The sequence below is a fragment of the Pristiophorus japonicus genome, chromosome 20 (genome assembly GCF_044704955.1).
Source record: "Pristiophorus japonicus isolate sPriJap1 chromosome 20, sPriJap1.hap1, whole genome shotgun sequence".
In the NCBI taxonomy this organism is placed as follows: Eukaryota; Metazoa; Chordata; class Chondrichthyes; family Pristiophoridae; genus Pristiophorus; species Pristiophorus japonicus.
In genome coordinates this window covers 42,130,038-42,146,329 of record NC_091996.1, presented here as the reverse complement: position 1 = coordinate 42,146,329, position 16,292 = coordinate 42,130,038, and the positions used below count along the sequence as shown (strand labels likewise).

Here is a 16,292-nt window from a genome sequence, read left to right as displayed (position 1 = left end):
CAGCAATCTCTTCTCCTCCGCCCCTCCCACAGCAATCTCTTCTCCTCCGCCCCTCCCCACAGCAATCTCTTCTCCTCCGCCTCTCCCCACAGCAATCTCTTCTCCTCTGCCCCTCCCCACAGCAATCTCTTCTCCTCCGCCCCTCCCCACAGCAATCTCTTCTCCTTCGCCCCCCCCCCACAGCAATCTCTTCTCCTCCGCCCCTCCCCACAGCAATCTCTTCTCCTCCGCCCCTCCCCCATAGCAATCTCTTCTCCTCCGCCCCTCCCCACAGCAATCTCTTTTCCTCCGCCCCCCCCCCCACAGCAATCTCTTCTCCTCCGCCCCCCCCCACAGCAATCTCTTCTCCTCCGCCCCCACCCCCCACAGCAATCTCTTCTCCTCCGCCCCTCCCCACAGCAATCTCTTCTCCTCTGCCCCTCCCCCACAGCAATCTCTTCTCCTCCGCCCTTCCCCACAGCAATCTCTTCTCCTCCGCCCCTCCCCACAGCAATCTCTTCTCCTCTGCCCCTCCCCACAGCAATCTCTTCTCCTCCGCCCCCCACAGCAATCTCTTCTCCTCCTCCTCCTCCTCCCCCCTCCCCCACAGCAATCTCTTCTCCTCCCCCCCCCCACAGCAATCTCATCTCCCCCCGCCCCTCACAGCAATCTCATCTCCCCCACCCCCACAGCAATCTCATTCTCTCACCCGCCACTCTCTCTTTCCCCCCCCCCCCCCGAGCAATCTCATTCTCTCACCCGTCACCCTCTCCCCCTGTCGCCCCCCCCACCCCCCCAAAGAGCAATCTCATTCTCTCTTACCCGCCACCCTCCACCCCCCCCCCAAAACAGCAATCGTTTCCCCTCTAGTCTCTGTCCTCTCGGGGGGAGGTGGGGCGGAGCTCGACAGCTGTGCGTGTGTGCACAACTCAGGAGCTGAAGATTCCCGAGTCAAAAGGCCTTTTCCGCCGCACACCGCCCATTGCACTCCGCTCCCGCCCGCTGCACTCTACTCCGGTTACCGGCGAGAAAAGTGGGATGAAATTCCGCACACTCGGCCCCAGCAGTACCAGGCGGTAAAAAATGACGCACCGTCCGGGGACTGACGAAAAAGGAGCGGAACTTATGTTTCACCAATTTCGGCCCCCTCACGATTCCAACTTCAGAGAACAGGTTTAAAAATTCTCTGATTAATGTCAAATTTATCCAAAATTCACACTGCACTCATTTTTATTTGCCATCAAGTTTAATTCATCTTAATCAAATATTAAAGCGATATCAACCTCCATATGCACAAACAGCTTCCCAATTTAAAACAAATCATAAAAGTTCAGCATTCATCCAAATGTTCTCACCTTTCATGAGATCCAATGTACCGACGTAAACAATAATTGCAACACAATCGAATGTTTACTTTTACTTCCTCCAAATTTTATCTGGTTGGGAATTGTGTACCCAAAAAAGCTCAATCCCCAGAACACTGAGCGTACTGTCATAATATATACCCTCAAATTAATGCAAAGGCTGAAGATGAGTAATTAAAAACATGCTCTAATAAGATATGATCCCTGGTGCCTTTAACTGATCATAACTGTTGCTGCCTGATTCACTATGTAACATGTCACTGCACAAGATAAAAGTTCACGGGGTTGGAGGTACTATATTAGCATGGATAGAAGATTGGCTGACAAACAGAAAACAGAGAGTCGGGATAAATGGTTAATTCTCTGGTTGGCAATCAATAACAAGTGGGGTGCCGAAGGGATCAGTGCTGGGACCCCAACTATTTACAATCTATATCAACGATTTGGAAGAAGGGACTGAGTGTAACGTAGACAAGTTTGTTGACGACACAAAGATGGGAGGAAGGGCAATGTGTGAGGAGGACATAGAGGCTGAGGACATAGACAGGCTAAGTGAGTGGGCAAGAATTCGGCAGCTGGAGTATAATGTTGGAAAGTGTGAGGTTATGCACTTTGGCAGAAAAAAAATCAAAAAGCAAGTTATTATTTAAATGGAGAAAGATTGCAAAGTGTTGCGGTACAGCAGGTTGACTTATGAGGAAAGGTTGAGTAGGTTGGGCCTCTACTCATTGGAATTCAGAGAATGAGAGGTGATCTTATCGAAACATAAGATTATGAGGGGGCTTGGCAAGGTGGATGCAGAGAGGATGTTTCCACTGATAGGGAGACTAGAACTAGATGGCATGATCTTAGAATAAGGGGCCGCCCATTTAGAATTGAGAGGAGAAATTTCTTCTCAGAGGGTTGTGAATCTGTGGAATTCGCTGCCTCAGAGAGCTGTGGAAGCTGGGACATTGAATAAATTTAAGACAGAAATAGACAGTTCTTAAACGATAAGGGAATAAGGGATTATGGGAAGCGGGCAGAGAAGTGGAGCTGAATCCATGATCAGATCAGCCATGATCTTATTGAATGGCGGAGCAGGCTCGAGGGACCTTATGCCCTACTCCTGCTCCTAATTCTTATGTTCTTCTTCATCATACTACCATAGAACTAACGTATTTCAATTACCAACTGTAAAAATACTACAGGTTGAACCTCCCTTACCCAGAACCCTCAAGACCGGGCCTGTTCTGGATAAGGGATTTTTCCGGATAAGGGGTGGTCATGTTAAATTGGATGGTACAGGTATTGAACAAGGGGATATCGGGGCTGGCTGGCTTGGTGCTGGGAGTGCAGCAGAGAGATCATGGGGAGTGGGGGGGGGGGGATGCGGATGCGGTGGATCGCGGGGTCAGGCCAGCGATTGCAGGAGTCGGCAGCGAGGAAGGACTTCAATTTGTTTATGTCGGAGTTCTGTGCATGCACCACCCGGTGGCCGGGAATGATTCTGGACGAGGGGTGGTTCTGGATAAGGGAGGATCAACCTGTACTACCACAGAACAAACACATTTTAATTACCAACCAAGATTATTCTGCTTAAAGAAAGCCAACCCAAAAAAACCAGTTCTGACGAAAGGTCATCGACCTGAAACATTAACTGTTTCTCTCTCCACAGATGCTGCCTGACCTGTTAAGTATTTCCAGCATTTTCTGCCTTTATTTCAATGCAAAGATATCTAGAATCTTGTCCTCGACTTTGGAGAAGAAGAAAATGCTTACTATATACCAAAGAGCATGACTACCCCCCAAAAAACTGCTTGCAGCTGTACATATACATATAGATAGGACTAGCTATGCCAATACAGTCCCAAGTTACAAATTATCTTTTTTAAATATTTAAAATGTTATTAAGTTACCTGTCTAAGAGCAACTAGCTACATGTACAGCATCTAGTCGGACTTTATGTAACAAAATCGATTGCTCCGCTACCATTCTTAGATCTTCAACCACTCCAGCAGAAGTTTGTAAAAATTACTATTAACTCTGAGGATGTTTGCAGTTCGTGAAAGAAAGCCAATTTCAAATATTTCCATGACTTTTTCTATTTCAATTCTATTTCTATTTCTATTCACAGATAGATAGATTTTTAACCAATAAGGGAATTAAGGGTTACGGGGAGAGGGCGGGTAAGTGGAGCTGAGTCCACGGCCAGATCAGCCATGATCTTTTTGAATGGCGGAGCAGGCTCGAGGGGCTAGATGTCCTGTTCTTATGTTCTTATGTTCTTATGTTTTATGTTTTATGTTTTTATGTTTTTATGTTCAAACTTTCCCTCCAATTTCCTCTCTATCACAGTCCACACTTGAAGGTATGAGATATGCTCCAAGTGTACCAGCAGCCCTCTGGCACCCTGTTCATGGGACTGCAAGAACCTGGACAGTGAGCGCCAGCAGGTTATTGGACCCTTGGTTCATCGTAACTAAACACAATCCCGTTTTCATCGGATATCCAAATAGGCATTTCCAACAGGGGTCACTGGATCGTAATCTTATTGAACCATAACTAATTTCTCCCTTCCTTGCAGAGAAATTGAGACTAATTGTAATACCTGTGTTGCTTCAAATGGAATGCGCAACACAGACTAAGAAATTACCTTGGGAGCCTTGTGGTTTTTATGGTTCAATATTATGACACATGGTGCATTTACTTCCTGAACCATGGGATCCTGTGGCATTGCTCATACAGGTACAGCGTTGAAAATCCAGAAGCCTCGGGATCGAGGCCGTTCCAGATTCTGCGTCTTTCCGGCTTCAGAACATCTGACTTCCCAAGTCCGGAAACACCAGAGCCCAGGTTCGGGGTATTTCCAGACTTCGGAACGTCTTTCCGACTTCATGAGTCCACAATCACCTGGGTCAAAGTAGGTAGGTAGGGGAGGGGAGGGGAAGTTAGGTGGCTGAGGTATTTGAGAGTACGGTACTAGATGTATGGAAACATCCACTTCCATTTTTTCATATTCTTACTAAAAACTAGTAAAAACAGGTCAACTTTATTACATTCCCAAACATGTAGCTCATTATTTTAGACTCTTACCAAATGTCTTTTTTCGATATTCCCCATTTTGGCAAAGTGACAGGCGAGTAAGCTTTTTTTTCTTTTTTAAAATGGAGCAAGTGCTGATTTTTGTTTATATATTTTTTTCTGAATGTAGCTTGTGCTTTGAGGTAAGGGGGAAGAGGGTGGGGGGGGGGCCCCCCCGAGGTGGCCGGACAGCCGAGGAGGGCCCCCCCCCCCCACCCCACCCGAGGGGGCTAGAGGTTAGGCGGCCGAGGAGTCCGGATTTCGGAACATTTTCCGGTTTCCGACGACCCCGCCATGGATCAGCCCAGTGTCTGCATTTCGAACATTCCGAATTTCGGAACTCTGGATTTGACACTGTACCTGTATGCACTGTCCAAAACTAGAATCCTGCTTTCAATATTACAATCTAAAGGAGCAGTACCACTGTTTATAATTTTCAAATAAAATGTGACTTTGGACAATCCAGGATACAAGAGGAGATACAATTTGATCACTCCCAAACTAAAAGATTTTCTGGTTTACGAGATTGAAATGTCAGTGAAGTTGCAGACAGGATTTAGTGCCAGAACTATCTAAACTATTACACTTTTCACACGACATGGAAGTGATTCTTGTTTTAATTCAGACCATTTCCTGTAGATTCCTTACGTAACTTACAGTTGGCCAGCAGACCACAGGAAGGATAATCTTAATAGATTTAGAAGATGATTTCCGAGGTTCCTGTTCTGCCTTCGTGGGCCCAAACATAAATATTGTATGATTTGTTTTAAATGACACAGAGATCAAAGCTCGAAGACTTCTTGGTATATTACAGCATATTGTATGCAAAAAATACTAAATTCCAGAATGCATCCGAGATGTTCAATTTCACTTTTGTATAGGAGGAAGTGCACAAAAGTGCTTTTGGAATATTCAGTTTTCTGGAAAAGGGGAAATCCAAACTGATTAATATCAATCTCATACATCCAAGGCTACATTGAAATAGTTCAATTCTGATGTTGTAAACAACCCAGTCACTTGCCAAAGAACTGATGAGTCACTGATTCAAGGTAGCTTACCAGAAGCAGGCAGTTCCAAGTAGGAACTAGAACCAGGGACTCTCTGGTGAAGCAAGTGTTCTAGCATTTATGTAATCAGTTGGTAGACCACAATGATGATGCGCATCGCACCACTACACGGTTCTTTCCAGGCTCAAATGATGATTGTGACAAGCAAATTCCAGTCATCAGTTATTCAAAACAAACTAAGTAGGAGGTATAAACAGAAAATTATAGAAATACTCAGGTCAGGCATACTCTGTGGCGAGAGAGAGAGAGAGAGAGAGAGAGAGAGAGAAAAAGAGAGTTAACATTTCAGGTCGATGACCTTCTTATGAAATATCACCAACCTGAAACATTAACTCTTTCTCTCTCTCCACAGATGCTGCCTGACCTGTGTGTGTTCCCAGCATTTTCTGTTTATATTTCAGATTTCCAGCATCTGTAGCATTTTGCCTTTGCATAAACTAAGTAAGAGATTATACAAGAATATTTCTTCGAGTGAGATGCAAGTTGTTTCCTCTAATGCAACATATAAAGAACCTAGGAACTGACGTGTGTATTATAAGAATGCATCAATCACTTGTGATGAAGCCAATTATGCAGTCCTCTAAATTCTTTATGTGCACTTACAACCTTGAAAACAAATGTAGTTTTCAAACTCCCTTGCCCTAAATCCACATTTCTGAACATTGGCATTCAAGTTCACATCTCATCACGCCATCTAACCTTTCTCTCTTCCCCTCTACCCCCCAATGTTTCAATTTCCCATAACATTTTCAGCATTAGTTGGGCATGTCAATGACATTAAGATACTTAGACACCCAACAGTATCAGAAATAAACTAACTAGTACAGTGTCTGGAGTTAATCCATGCACGGGCAATACAATGAACATTTTGCATGTCACAGCAAATGTCAAATACACTGCCTCAAACCTTTTACTTCATTGAGACAGAGAGGACAACTCTTACCTTTGTCTGCAACAACAAGCGTGCTGCTGAAGTAATGCTCCTCCATCTGCCATGCTGTGTCATTTGCTTTGTTGGCAACACCACATGATCCACTGCAGTTCACTTTCACAGCTAGGAGAGAGAAAAATGGGTGCATGTAAATAAAGGTTAGAAGTATGACACACCAAACCTAGGAAGTGACAGAATATGAAGTGAACTAAAGCAGGAGCAACAAATGTTATTCTGCAAACAATAATGAATTATACTGGCTGTGTTGGAGGTATCTGTACTGTAATGTTGGAAGACTGTTTCTTTCGGTCAGCTGCTGATCCAAGTGTGTTACAAAGCAAGTTTGCATCGTTCGTCCAGCTCCAAGAGAGTGGGATTCATCAGACAACAGAAAACCTCCAAGTGCCATTCTCCCCTTTGTAACTACACCAACATGCTGCCAATTGCTCTTAGACAATCAATACAAACAGCCTCCGACTCTTTCACCAGTCCAATTTCTTGTATCACCAACTTGCACTCAAAGCTGGGCAGCAAAGACATGGAACCCCCCCCCCTTACACTACAGTATTAATGTGCTATCAGCAGCGGGGTAGTTCTCACCTGCCTCTCGCATCGCTATTAATACAAATCTGCTTTTAGAAGCAATGGGATGTGGTCCTCATTTCAGTGTTAAGTCTGCCTTGCTAAATAATGTCGAGCTTGAGAAATACATGGAACCATCCAAAAAACAATTCACTCCCCCCCCCCACCAGGAGAAACACTTGTGCAGTTTTACTCATGCCTGGATTTAAATTATTCTGGGCAGAGAAATTCTCCAGAATCTACTAGCAATAAGTCATTGTAGCAAATTTGTTTAAATTGACTCCAACAGAGAGAGAGAGAGAGAATGAATTTGATTGATCAGAGTATACTTTATATTCTGAATGGGCATTCACACTCATTTACTGACGAGAGCGGTCATCAATAAACAAGTGCCTGTTTACAAGAACTGCCTTGAGGCACTGATAGAACTTTTAATTTGTTTTTCCACAAAGTTCTTCCTGAATTTACACAAACCTAAGCCATGCAATGAGGAAGTTATATGCTATTGTATGGATGGGTTGCTCCAAAGGCAGAGTCATCATTTCTGATAGTCAGTGATGTAAATCATAGAAAGTGAATTCTGCAACATCTTGTGTGTCTGTAAACAATCTTTCCATTTGGAAATATACATTTCCATTTTTAAAAAACCCTCAGTGGGTTGGGTGCATTGAATAATCTGGGGGAAAATAGATGCTTTGTTTAAATTGCAACCCTTGGAGCAGAATGATATGTTCTGTTTGCTAGCCTTTCATACAGGTGTAAAAAATTACTCTGATTCAGGTTTGAAAAAAAGGTATATGCTGAGTTACTGCAGTTCAGTTTCCAGATATTCGACATGTAGAAGACCACAGATTGGAAATCCAATGCCCATGCACTGATGATCCATATCTTAGCAAAAATGTGTGGTCAGGAGTAACAAAATGGCAGCCCCCAGAATGGAGAATTCTGTGAACATATCAAACTTATTCTGGGTTCAACAATAAATGCTGTGCCAACCAATATTTCTGCTGTAAGAGTGCCACTTCTCAAAGTCTCTCGCCTGTATCGTGGTAAAACTGTCTTACCTATATGGTGGGAGGGGGTTCATCAGCAGAAGGGACAAGGCTTATGGCGGCCATAAATTCAATTGCCTCAAATCCTCCCACAGCAAGCATTTTTTGGGTGAATTTTCCAGTATCTTTTCTGCACAACCACAAAAACAGGCCAAAGATTTTTTTTAAAACATTGACATGCACTCATATGGCAAGCGCATGGCTTTATTCGGTGCCTCCGTAAGTTCCTGAAAATCCACTGAGAGGATAGACGCACCAACATCGGTGTTCTCGATCAGGCCAACATCCCCAGCATTAAAGAACTGACCACACTCGACCAGCTCCGTTAGGTGGGCCACATTGTCTGATTGCCCGACACAAGACTCCCAAAGCAAGCGCTCCACTCGGAACTCCTACATGGCAGGCGAGCCGCAGGTGGGCAGAGGAAACATTTCAAGGACAACCTTAAAGTCTCCTTGATAAAGTGCAACATCCCCACCGGCACCTGGGAATCCCTGGCCCAAGACCGCCCTAAGTGAAGGAAGAGCATCAGAGAGGGCGCTGAGCACCTCGGGTCTCGTCGTCAAGAGCATGCGGAGGACAAGCACAGGCATTGCAAGGAGCGTGCGGCAAACCAGATTCCCCACCCACCTTTTCCTTCAACGACAGTTTGTCCCACCTGTGACAGAGACTGTAATTCCCGTACTGGACTGTACAGTCACCCGAGAACTTACTTTTGGCGTGGAAGCAAGTCTTCCTCGATTTCGAGGGACTGCCTATGATGATTATTCGGTTCATCTTAAATTATATAACAGGCAGGATGCTGGTTACGTGATCCAAAAACCATTTAAATCACAGCATGCCGGGAAAGTTGATGCAAGAGAAATAGATTAACTTTACAGCGATGTCATACTCTAATGCCTAAATGATGACAGTCGCCTATAAATAACTCAAATCAAGGATTTGTCACAGTACTGAAAAAAATTCACAACACTACAAGAGAGTTAACTCATAACTGACACAAAATACCTCAAGGTCTAGCCAATGCTCCATCAATTAATAGTACTTCAGTTTCCTTTGACCAATAGCACATTATGACCATAATGCAATATTATAAATTCAGCATCAAGTCTTTAACTTTAATGGCATTAATAGCAAGACCAAAAACCTCTGATCAGCTGAAAGATTAACCCATCAGCTACGTTACCATTTTTGCATAAATGTAATATATTTTAAGTATCAGACTGATGTAAAAGCTGTAGATTAACAGGAGCAAACGCAATCAACCGAAGCCTCACAGTGCAACTCCCAAATGATGAAAAACAAATTTCAAAATGTTTGCAGAGATCCAAAACACCGCTGAGCAGTTTTTTGCCTTGGCTTTGCAGAAGTAAACAACTTTAATTTAAAAAAATCACATGCCAAAATAAGGGGGCTACATTAATGCTGACAAATCACATCAGCTATCAACCTTTAATACAAAGTCTGTCTTGATGAAAACAGTACATTTGAAATTTCTGATCAAATGAACTAGTCTGAAGTTGCATATAAAATGCAGCATTTGCCCTCTCATAAACCTATCAGATCTGAAAAACAGGAAGGAGCAATGGTGAAACTTTCCATGATTCATACATCAAAGAGTAAACCGAAGAGTTACCAAGACCACCATTTTCCATTGCCAAGACGACAGCTGGTAGAATACATTAACTTACTCTTCCAAATTCATTTGATTTGCTTAGTTTCTTCAAGTCACTTTATTTCCAAGCGATACCATGGGGTTGCACCTGAAAAGCTTTTTGATTTAGGAAAAAGGAGTTGACAATTCATCTGAAAGCATGCTCAAAATATTTGATATTCAAGTCAAAAGGTTGTGGGTTCAAGGCCACTACATACTTGAGGACATCGGCCTCAAATTTCCCCAGCCGCTTAGAGCGGCATATTTCGATGTGGTGCGCCAACTTCCCTGGAGGGAAAAAAGCACCAAAAATCTGCCTGTGAATTTGGCCACTCCCTCGTTGTCCGGATCCATCGGCACCGCGCAGCAGAGCCAGGGTGGGGGGGGGGGGGGTGGGGGGTGGGGGTGGAGTTTAGCGTGGCCGGCAGGGGGGCGGAGCTTGGACCCAGCATGTTGTGTAGTGCCGGCAGGGGCACACATGACCGTTTAAGCGTGCGGAGACGGTTCAGTTTGCGCGCATGCGCAGCGTAACAGGAAGCTTGGCAATCGGCCAATTAAAGGTAGAGCATCCTCAGAATAATTGGTTATGGAGCATATATAAAGATGAGGTCTGAATATTGATTTTTGTGTGGCTGAGGGAAGTGGAAAGGAGTGCTGGATAGGTGCAAGAGAGGTGTAAGTGTGATCTTTGAACATTACCTGCGTTTGAGTCTAATAGACGAATGGCGCAAGAGCATGCAAGAAGAACCAAGAATTTCCTCCATGAAGTGGAGAAATTAGTGACTGTAATTGAGGAGAAATGGCTGGAGCTGGATATCAGCAAGAGTGGTCCGTCAAAGGTCTCCCCCAAGGAAGAGAAAAAGATGGAATCTCGTTGCAGAAGAATTCTCCGCTGGGGTCAACACCGCAAGATCTGGAAGCCAGTGCAAGAAGAAATGGCAGGACGTTGGTCAAGTAGTGAGTGTAAGTGATATCTTTATCTTTAAATTGAATTGCAGTGAAAAATGTGAGCACCTGTATGTGTCCCACCCATCAGAAGTGCACCATGTCTGACAATTAATATTTTCATCTTTGCAGAAGAAATTGGCCCACAAGAGGGAGAGAACTAGAACAGGAGGAGGTCCGCCAAATCTGCACCAACTGTCACCCCTGGATCAGAGGGTTGCTGCCTTGCTGACTCGCACCGGCAGAAAAAGAATCAGCTCTGCACAAGCTGGACCCACACGGAGGGTGAGGGTGAGGGTGAGTCATTAAAATGCATAGTCGCCCTTCAAATCAACCTGCTGACTGGCTTGCTACGCGTGAGACTACTCATGCCACCCATCCTGCCCCCTCCCGTGCTGCTAACCATTTGACTGTTGTGTTGTCTTTTGCAGAAGACAACGACACTCAAGATCCTGAGAATCCAGATGCATGCGTTCCAGACCAAGGCGGGTGGTGGGGGAGGGGGGGGAGCGGGGTGGGTGGAAAGAGGAGGGGTCCATGGAAGTGTGCGCTCAGGAGAATGCTGACCGCAATATGGATCAGGACATATGACATGGCATCACACTGCCAGAACCTTCCATTAGCTCCTCGGCAACCTTCCATGGGTTCACACCTTCCGAGATCACGGGTCCGAGTGGCAGTCGGGAAATGTATCTTGGCACACCGTCTCGCACTGGAGGGGTGCCACTAGGCAGACCCACGGCGAGGGGAAGAAGAAGCCGACCAGTCTCTCCTGAGAGGCAGCCCTCAGCAGAAGTTAATCAGGTTGTTTCATTGGGCGAGACCACCAATGCCCTCACAAGATCACTCGTGGTGGCGGTCAGTGGGGTTCCTTTAAGTGAACCTGGTTTTAACCCCAAAAGTATTGCATTAAAAAAGAAAAACACAGGAGAGAAATTAAAGAACTTCATTAAGTTATTAGGACTCACCATCTCGGGTCCAATACTAAGACAACTTTTAACAAGATGTCACTCTCTTCATTATTTTGTTTTGAAGAGAAGGAGGTACACTCCAAACTGTTAGAATCTGCTGTACCATCTTCACTGCTACTTATCTGTTAGTTTTAACATTTGCAATTTATAATTTAAACCATAGTCCAATAAATATTTATTCTTCTACTTACAGCAATCTAAATTATAAGAGGGTTCAGGACATAACCAGTCAACTAAGTACAGCAACAAGGATTTCTGTTCTTCCCCAAGCTCACTACATCATCAGATATTGAGTGTAGAAAGACGCACTCTGGTTTGTAGGAAGCTACAGCAAGCTTTTGGGAGTAACCTTTGTGGCTGAACATGAGAGAAATGGGAGTAAAACCGCAGTGTTATACTACCCAGTTTTTAATCAGTATCAAATTGGAAACACATACAGTATGTGTGCAACAGCAGGGAAATCCCCCACAACAGAAGCTCAATGGCTCCACCACAGGAACAGGGTATTAGCTCAAACAAAAGGCAAATAACCTTGGCTTGTTTTCATGCAGCTCTGAGCAGAAGGTCACAGAGCAACACGAGCAGAGAGTTGATTATAAGATACCTGCTTCAGCCGACTAAAATTGACCTGGTATAAGAAATTATGCTACTCAGATCTGAAATAAATGTGATTTTACAGTGTAAATAATGCTACTACTATTTTATGAAAAAATAAAATTAATTAAACCAAACCCTGCAAAAGTGACTTCATCATGGTTGCTTTGTAACTGTTGAGATACATAGAAACATAGAAAATAGGTGCAGGAGCAGGCCATTCGAGCCTGCACAGCCATTCAATATGATCATGGCTGATCAATACCGGAGCTCTGGATCACCAAGGTATAAATCTAGTTTTAACCAGTTTGTAATCAAGTTGCCTTTTAAGCTTAAATAAACCATCACACATAATACAATAAAAAAATGTTCAAGTACAAAAAGAACCATTGTGTTATACAAACTTACAGCACAGAAAGAGGCCATTAGTCCCATCAAGTCTGTGTCTGCTCTTTGCAAGAGCAATTCAAAAGTCATCCCACTGGATTACGCTACCCACAGCCCGGTGTTGTTCCCCGCTTTAAATTTCAGCAATTTTACCTTTAAAAGACACAAAATCAAAGCAAAATCACCTCAAGATAAGTTTTCCTTCAGACAAAGCAAACAACTGATAGGCCAATGCAGACTAAATTAGATTTTATTTTTTGATCAATACCAATCAACAAACTGGAAAGGAAGACAGATGACAAATGCAAACTTGCTTTGTCATCAAGACCATGTCAATGATAATCACTGATGTACAGAACAGTGGTATACTCATACTAGCTGGCTCTTAACTAGGTTTCTTATTTATCTTTTTTATTTTTCCCTCTATGCCTTCCTTATGCTCATACCACTTCTCAGTTGAGCGGGTAGAGTTAACCAACACCCACATCTGTGCCTAGGTCATTGTCAGAAGGTACAGGGGCACTGCCTATGGTACACACGTACCTATTGTCTCTAACTAAGGAGGGCGCAACAAACCTATGTTACTAAATTTCCAAGATGACACAGCCAATATTAGAAGCTCATGACAGAATCTTTGCTACAACTTATATTAGATTACAAATGAAGCTGCCAAGGAAGGTGGGGGAGGGGGAGGTTGTGCTGTTGCTGCTATATTAGCAAGCTGGTTGTCAAAGTTAGATAATCAGCGTCACACTGATCATGTAAAGGAGTGCAGTATTTCCCCGAGAATCAACATCCCAATTTTACTTCCTCATATTTTCCCCAGTATTTGCGCTTTTTTTGGGAGTAGGCTGCTTTTTCTGGCCTAATTTAAAAATCCCCAGTTTCCCCAATCAATTTGCACCAGTGTAACTCAGTTAGTTACGTTTTTTTAGGCAAGTTTTTTTTTCCCCCTCAAAAGGGGGCATTACCAGCCACCTAGCCAATTCTGGCCATTTAGGCAACTTTGACCAGCTAATAGTTACTCCATTTCTACTTAGGCCAGCATATGTGGCCTCTCGAGAAAACCCTGGCGGAGAGTTAAAAAAAAATCGGCGCAGGTAAGTACATTGGAGGCCATTCGGCCTGGGCTAGGGGAAGGAAGTGCAGTAGACCTGGACCAGCACGAAATCGGGGGCCACAGAGCGGCGGGAAGGCACCAGAGAGGCTCGGGGTGAAGGGAGCAAGCTGGTCAGCACCAAATGGGGGGCCAGAGAGTGGCGGGAAGGCACCGCTCAGGGAGGGTACTCACCGCAGCTAACCAGGAAGGCACCTCACTCGAACCTCTACTGCGCATGTGCGGCCATTTCAGCGATATCAAGAATGTCAGTTTTTTCCACCACACATGCGCAGAAGGCCCTGCTCCTTTTTCCAGTGCAGACCACAGGCTCCACTCCCCGAGGCGACTGGCCACGCCACACGACTGCAGATTAGAGGCCAAACATCGGGGAAACTTCGGAGATTTTTTTTCTGGAGCATCTATTTACCTAATTAAGCAGCGCAACTCAGGCCAGAAAACAGGCTCGGGGAAAATTGAGCCCATAGTATCCAAAAACAGGACTCTGGCTTCACTTGCATAATATAATAGCTGGGGCTAATATGTATTGGATGTAGTCATCATCAATGCAGGTCATTTACCACCATTCCTTTCTTTGGCTGGTGAACAGTCACAATAAGTAAGCAGTCAGGTGGCACGAACCAGGTCACATACCTCAGAACAGACAAATTGTGCTTGTATCATTGTCAGGAAATACAAGAACAGGTCTAGGCGCAAGCCACGTACCATTGTTTGCATGATGCTTCATCCAGAGTTGGTGCTATTGGACTCCTCTTGTGGTACAGCATTGGGTCACCTTAAATGTGTTAAAATTGACACATTTCAACACTAAGTGTTACCGCAGAAAGTACAAGTGCATATCCATGACGACACGGAGGTGTCAATTTCCACCACACTTACAGGTGTTGCTGAGCAAAGGGCAGGAACCTATTTAATAGAAAATCAGCCAGACCATTCTGCACACTCCTGCGTAGCTTATAGCTTACAATAGCAGAAGTCTGGAACAAGTCATCTATCTGGACCCAAGGGGTGTGCGTGTGTGTAGCTTACGAAGAAAAGGAATTGAACGTACTACCATTTTAACTCCTAACTGTGGTTACACACTAGCTGGGTACATGTGTCTCTAGAAAATATTTGTCTGCTGGAGGTTCTTGAACATACACAGCAGGGTGAGCGACCTCGACATTTGGGGAAGGGATAAACACTTGCCTCCCCGTCCCCAAATAAAAATTGCAGGTAGTTTTCCGACAAAGATATTTTAAAGTCTTGCATTTATATAGCTCCTTCAGGACATCCCAAAGCGCTTTACAACCAATGAAGTACTTTTTGGAATATAGTCATATAGTCATTGTTATAATGTGGAAACTATTCCCAAAGTAACAAACAGTAAAAGTGACCTAACATTCAAGTCTTACTAATTTTATGAAAGTGTAGTGCAATGCTTCACAGCTGATCTTTCAGCTCTGAAACCAGAGTCCAAATCCATCTCAGACTGACGTGATGGGAAGCATTTCCCTTCCTTTCAGTAGTATACATGAAATGAGTTTGGACAGTTGTCATTAGGTTTAGTATGTCATCCATGAGTAAATTGGCACCCACACGAAGAAAGGCCACCAAGATAACTGGTGTAGAAAATAAAAATGTCACAAGCTCAATTGTTGTTGTTGACTAGACCGGTTTCTGATAGAGAAAAAAATAAAGTTAATTAGTGGAAAGAATTCCAAATATCCTTACAAACTAAAACTTCAAGCCGCATGCCAAAACTGACAATGATGGTATTTCATATGATAAAAGTTACAGTGGCCTTTCAAAAGAGGTAATTCTTCCTCCCCCCTCAGTAAGTACAAAGGCTAAATTCAGCGGAACACTAAAATTATAAGCTACTGATCATGTTGTGAAATTACTGTCTTTAGAATTTAAATCCTCTTGCTGCCAGAAAGGTAACAGCAGCTTAATTTAGAAAATTAGGCAATGGGGTTTCCTGGACTTAATGCCCCAGACCAAAATATAAGACAGTATTGGATTTCTAAGGGTTTTCCTACAGGACTCAAAGTCCAATGACAGCTAGACAGGAGGAGCATCAGAACTCATAGAAAAATAAAATATATAAATAAAAGATGTACAGCACCATTTAAATCCAAGTAAACATGATTATGTTGCAAGTTCTTATTTGGGGGGGGGGGGGGGGGGGAAGTCTGCTTACCCTGTATTGCTACATAACAATAAAGAAACGTAAAGTCTTTTTAAAGAGATTCAGGAAAATTAACTGTGGAATCAGAATACCACAGCACAGGAGGCGGTCATTCGGCCCACCGAGCCTGTGCCACTCCCCCGCTCTTTCCCCATATCCCTGCAATTTTTTATCCTTCCAGGTATTTATCCAATTCTCTTGAAGGCTACTATTGAATCTGTATTCATTACCCTATCAAGCAGTGCATTCTAAATCCTAATTACTCATTGCGCAAGAAAGTTTTTCCTCATGTCATCTCTGGTTCTTTTGCCAATCACCTTAAATCTGTGTCCGCTCGTTAGCGAACCTTCAGCATTGGAAACAGTTTCTCTACTTATTCTATCTAAACCCTTCATGGTTTTAAACACGTAATATTT

At 43.8% G+C, this 16,292-nt stretch overlaps 1 protein-coding gene across 2 annotated transcripts in view; it reads right to left on the bottom strand.

The window, feature by feature from the left end:
• arrdc1b (arrestin domain containing 1b) overlaps nt 1-16,292 on the bottom strand; it is an 81,497-nt gene that overhangs the window by 49,767 nt on the left and 15,438 nt on the right. For both annotated transcript variants that reach the window (XM_070862821.1, XM_070862823.1), the window contains exon 2: nt 6,417-6,527. In XM_070862821.1, coding sequence (XP_070718922.1) covers nt 6,417-6,527 — 111 coding nt within the window. The remainder of the gene's footprint in view (nt 1-6,416; nt 6,528-16,292) is intronic.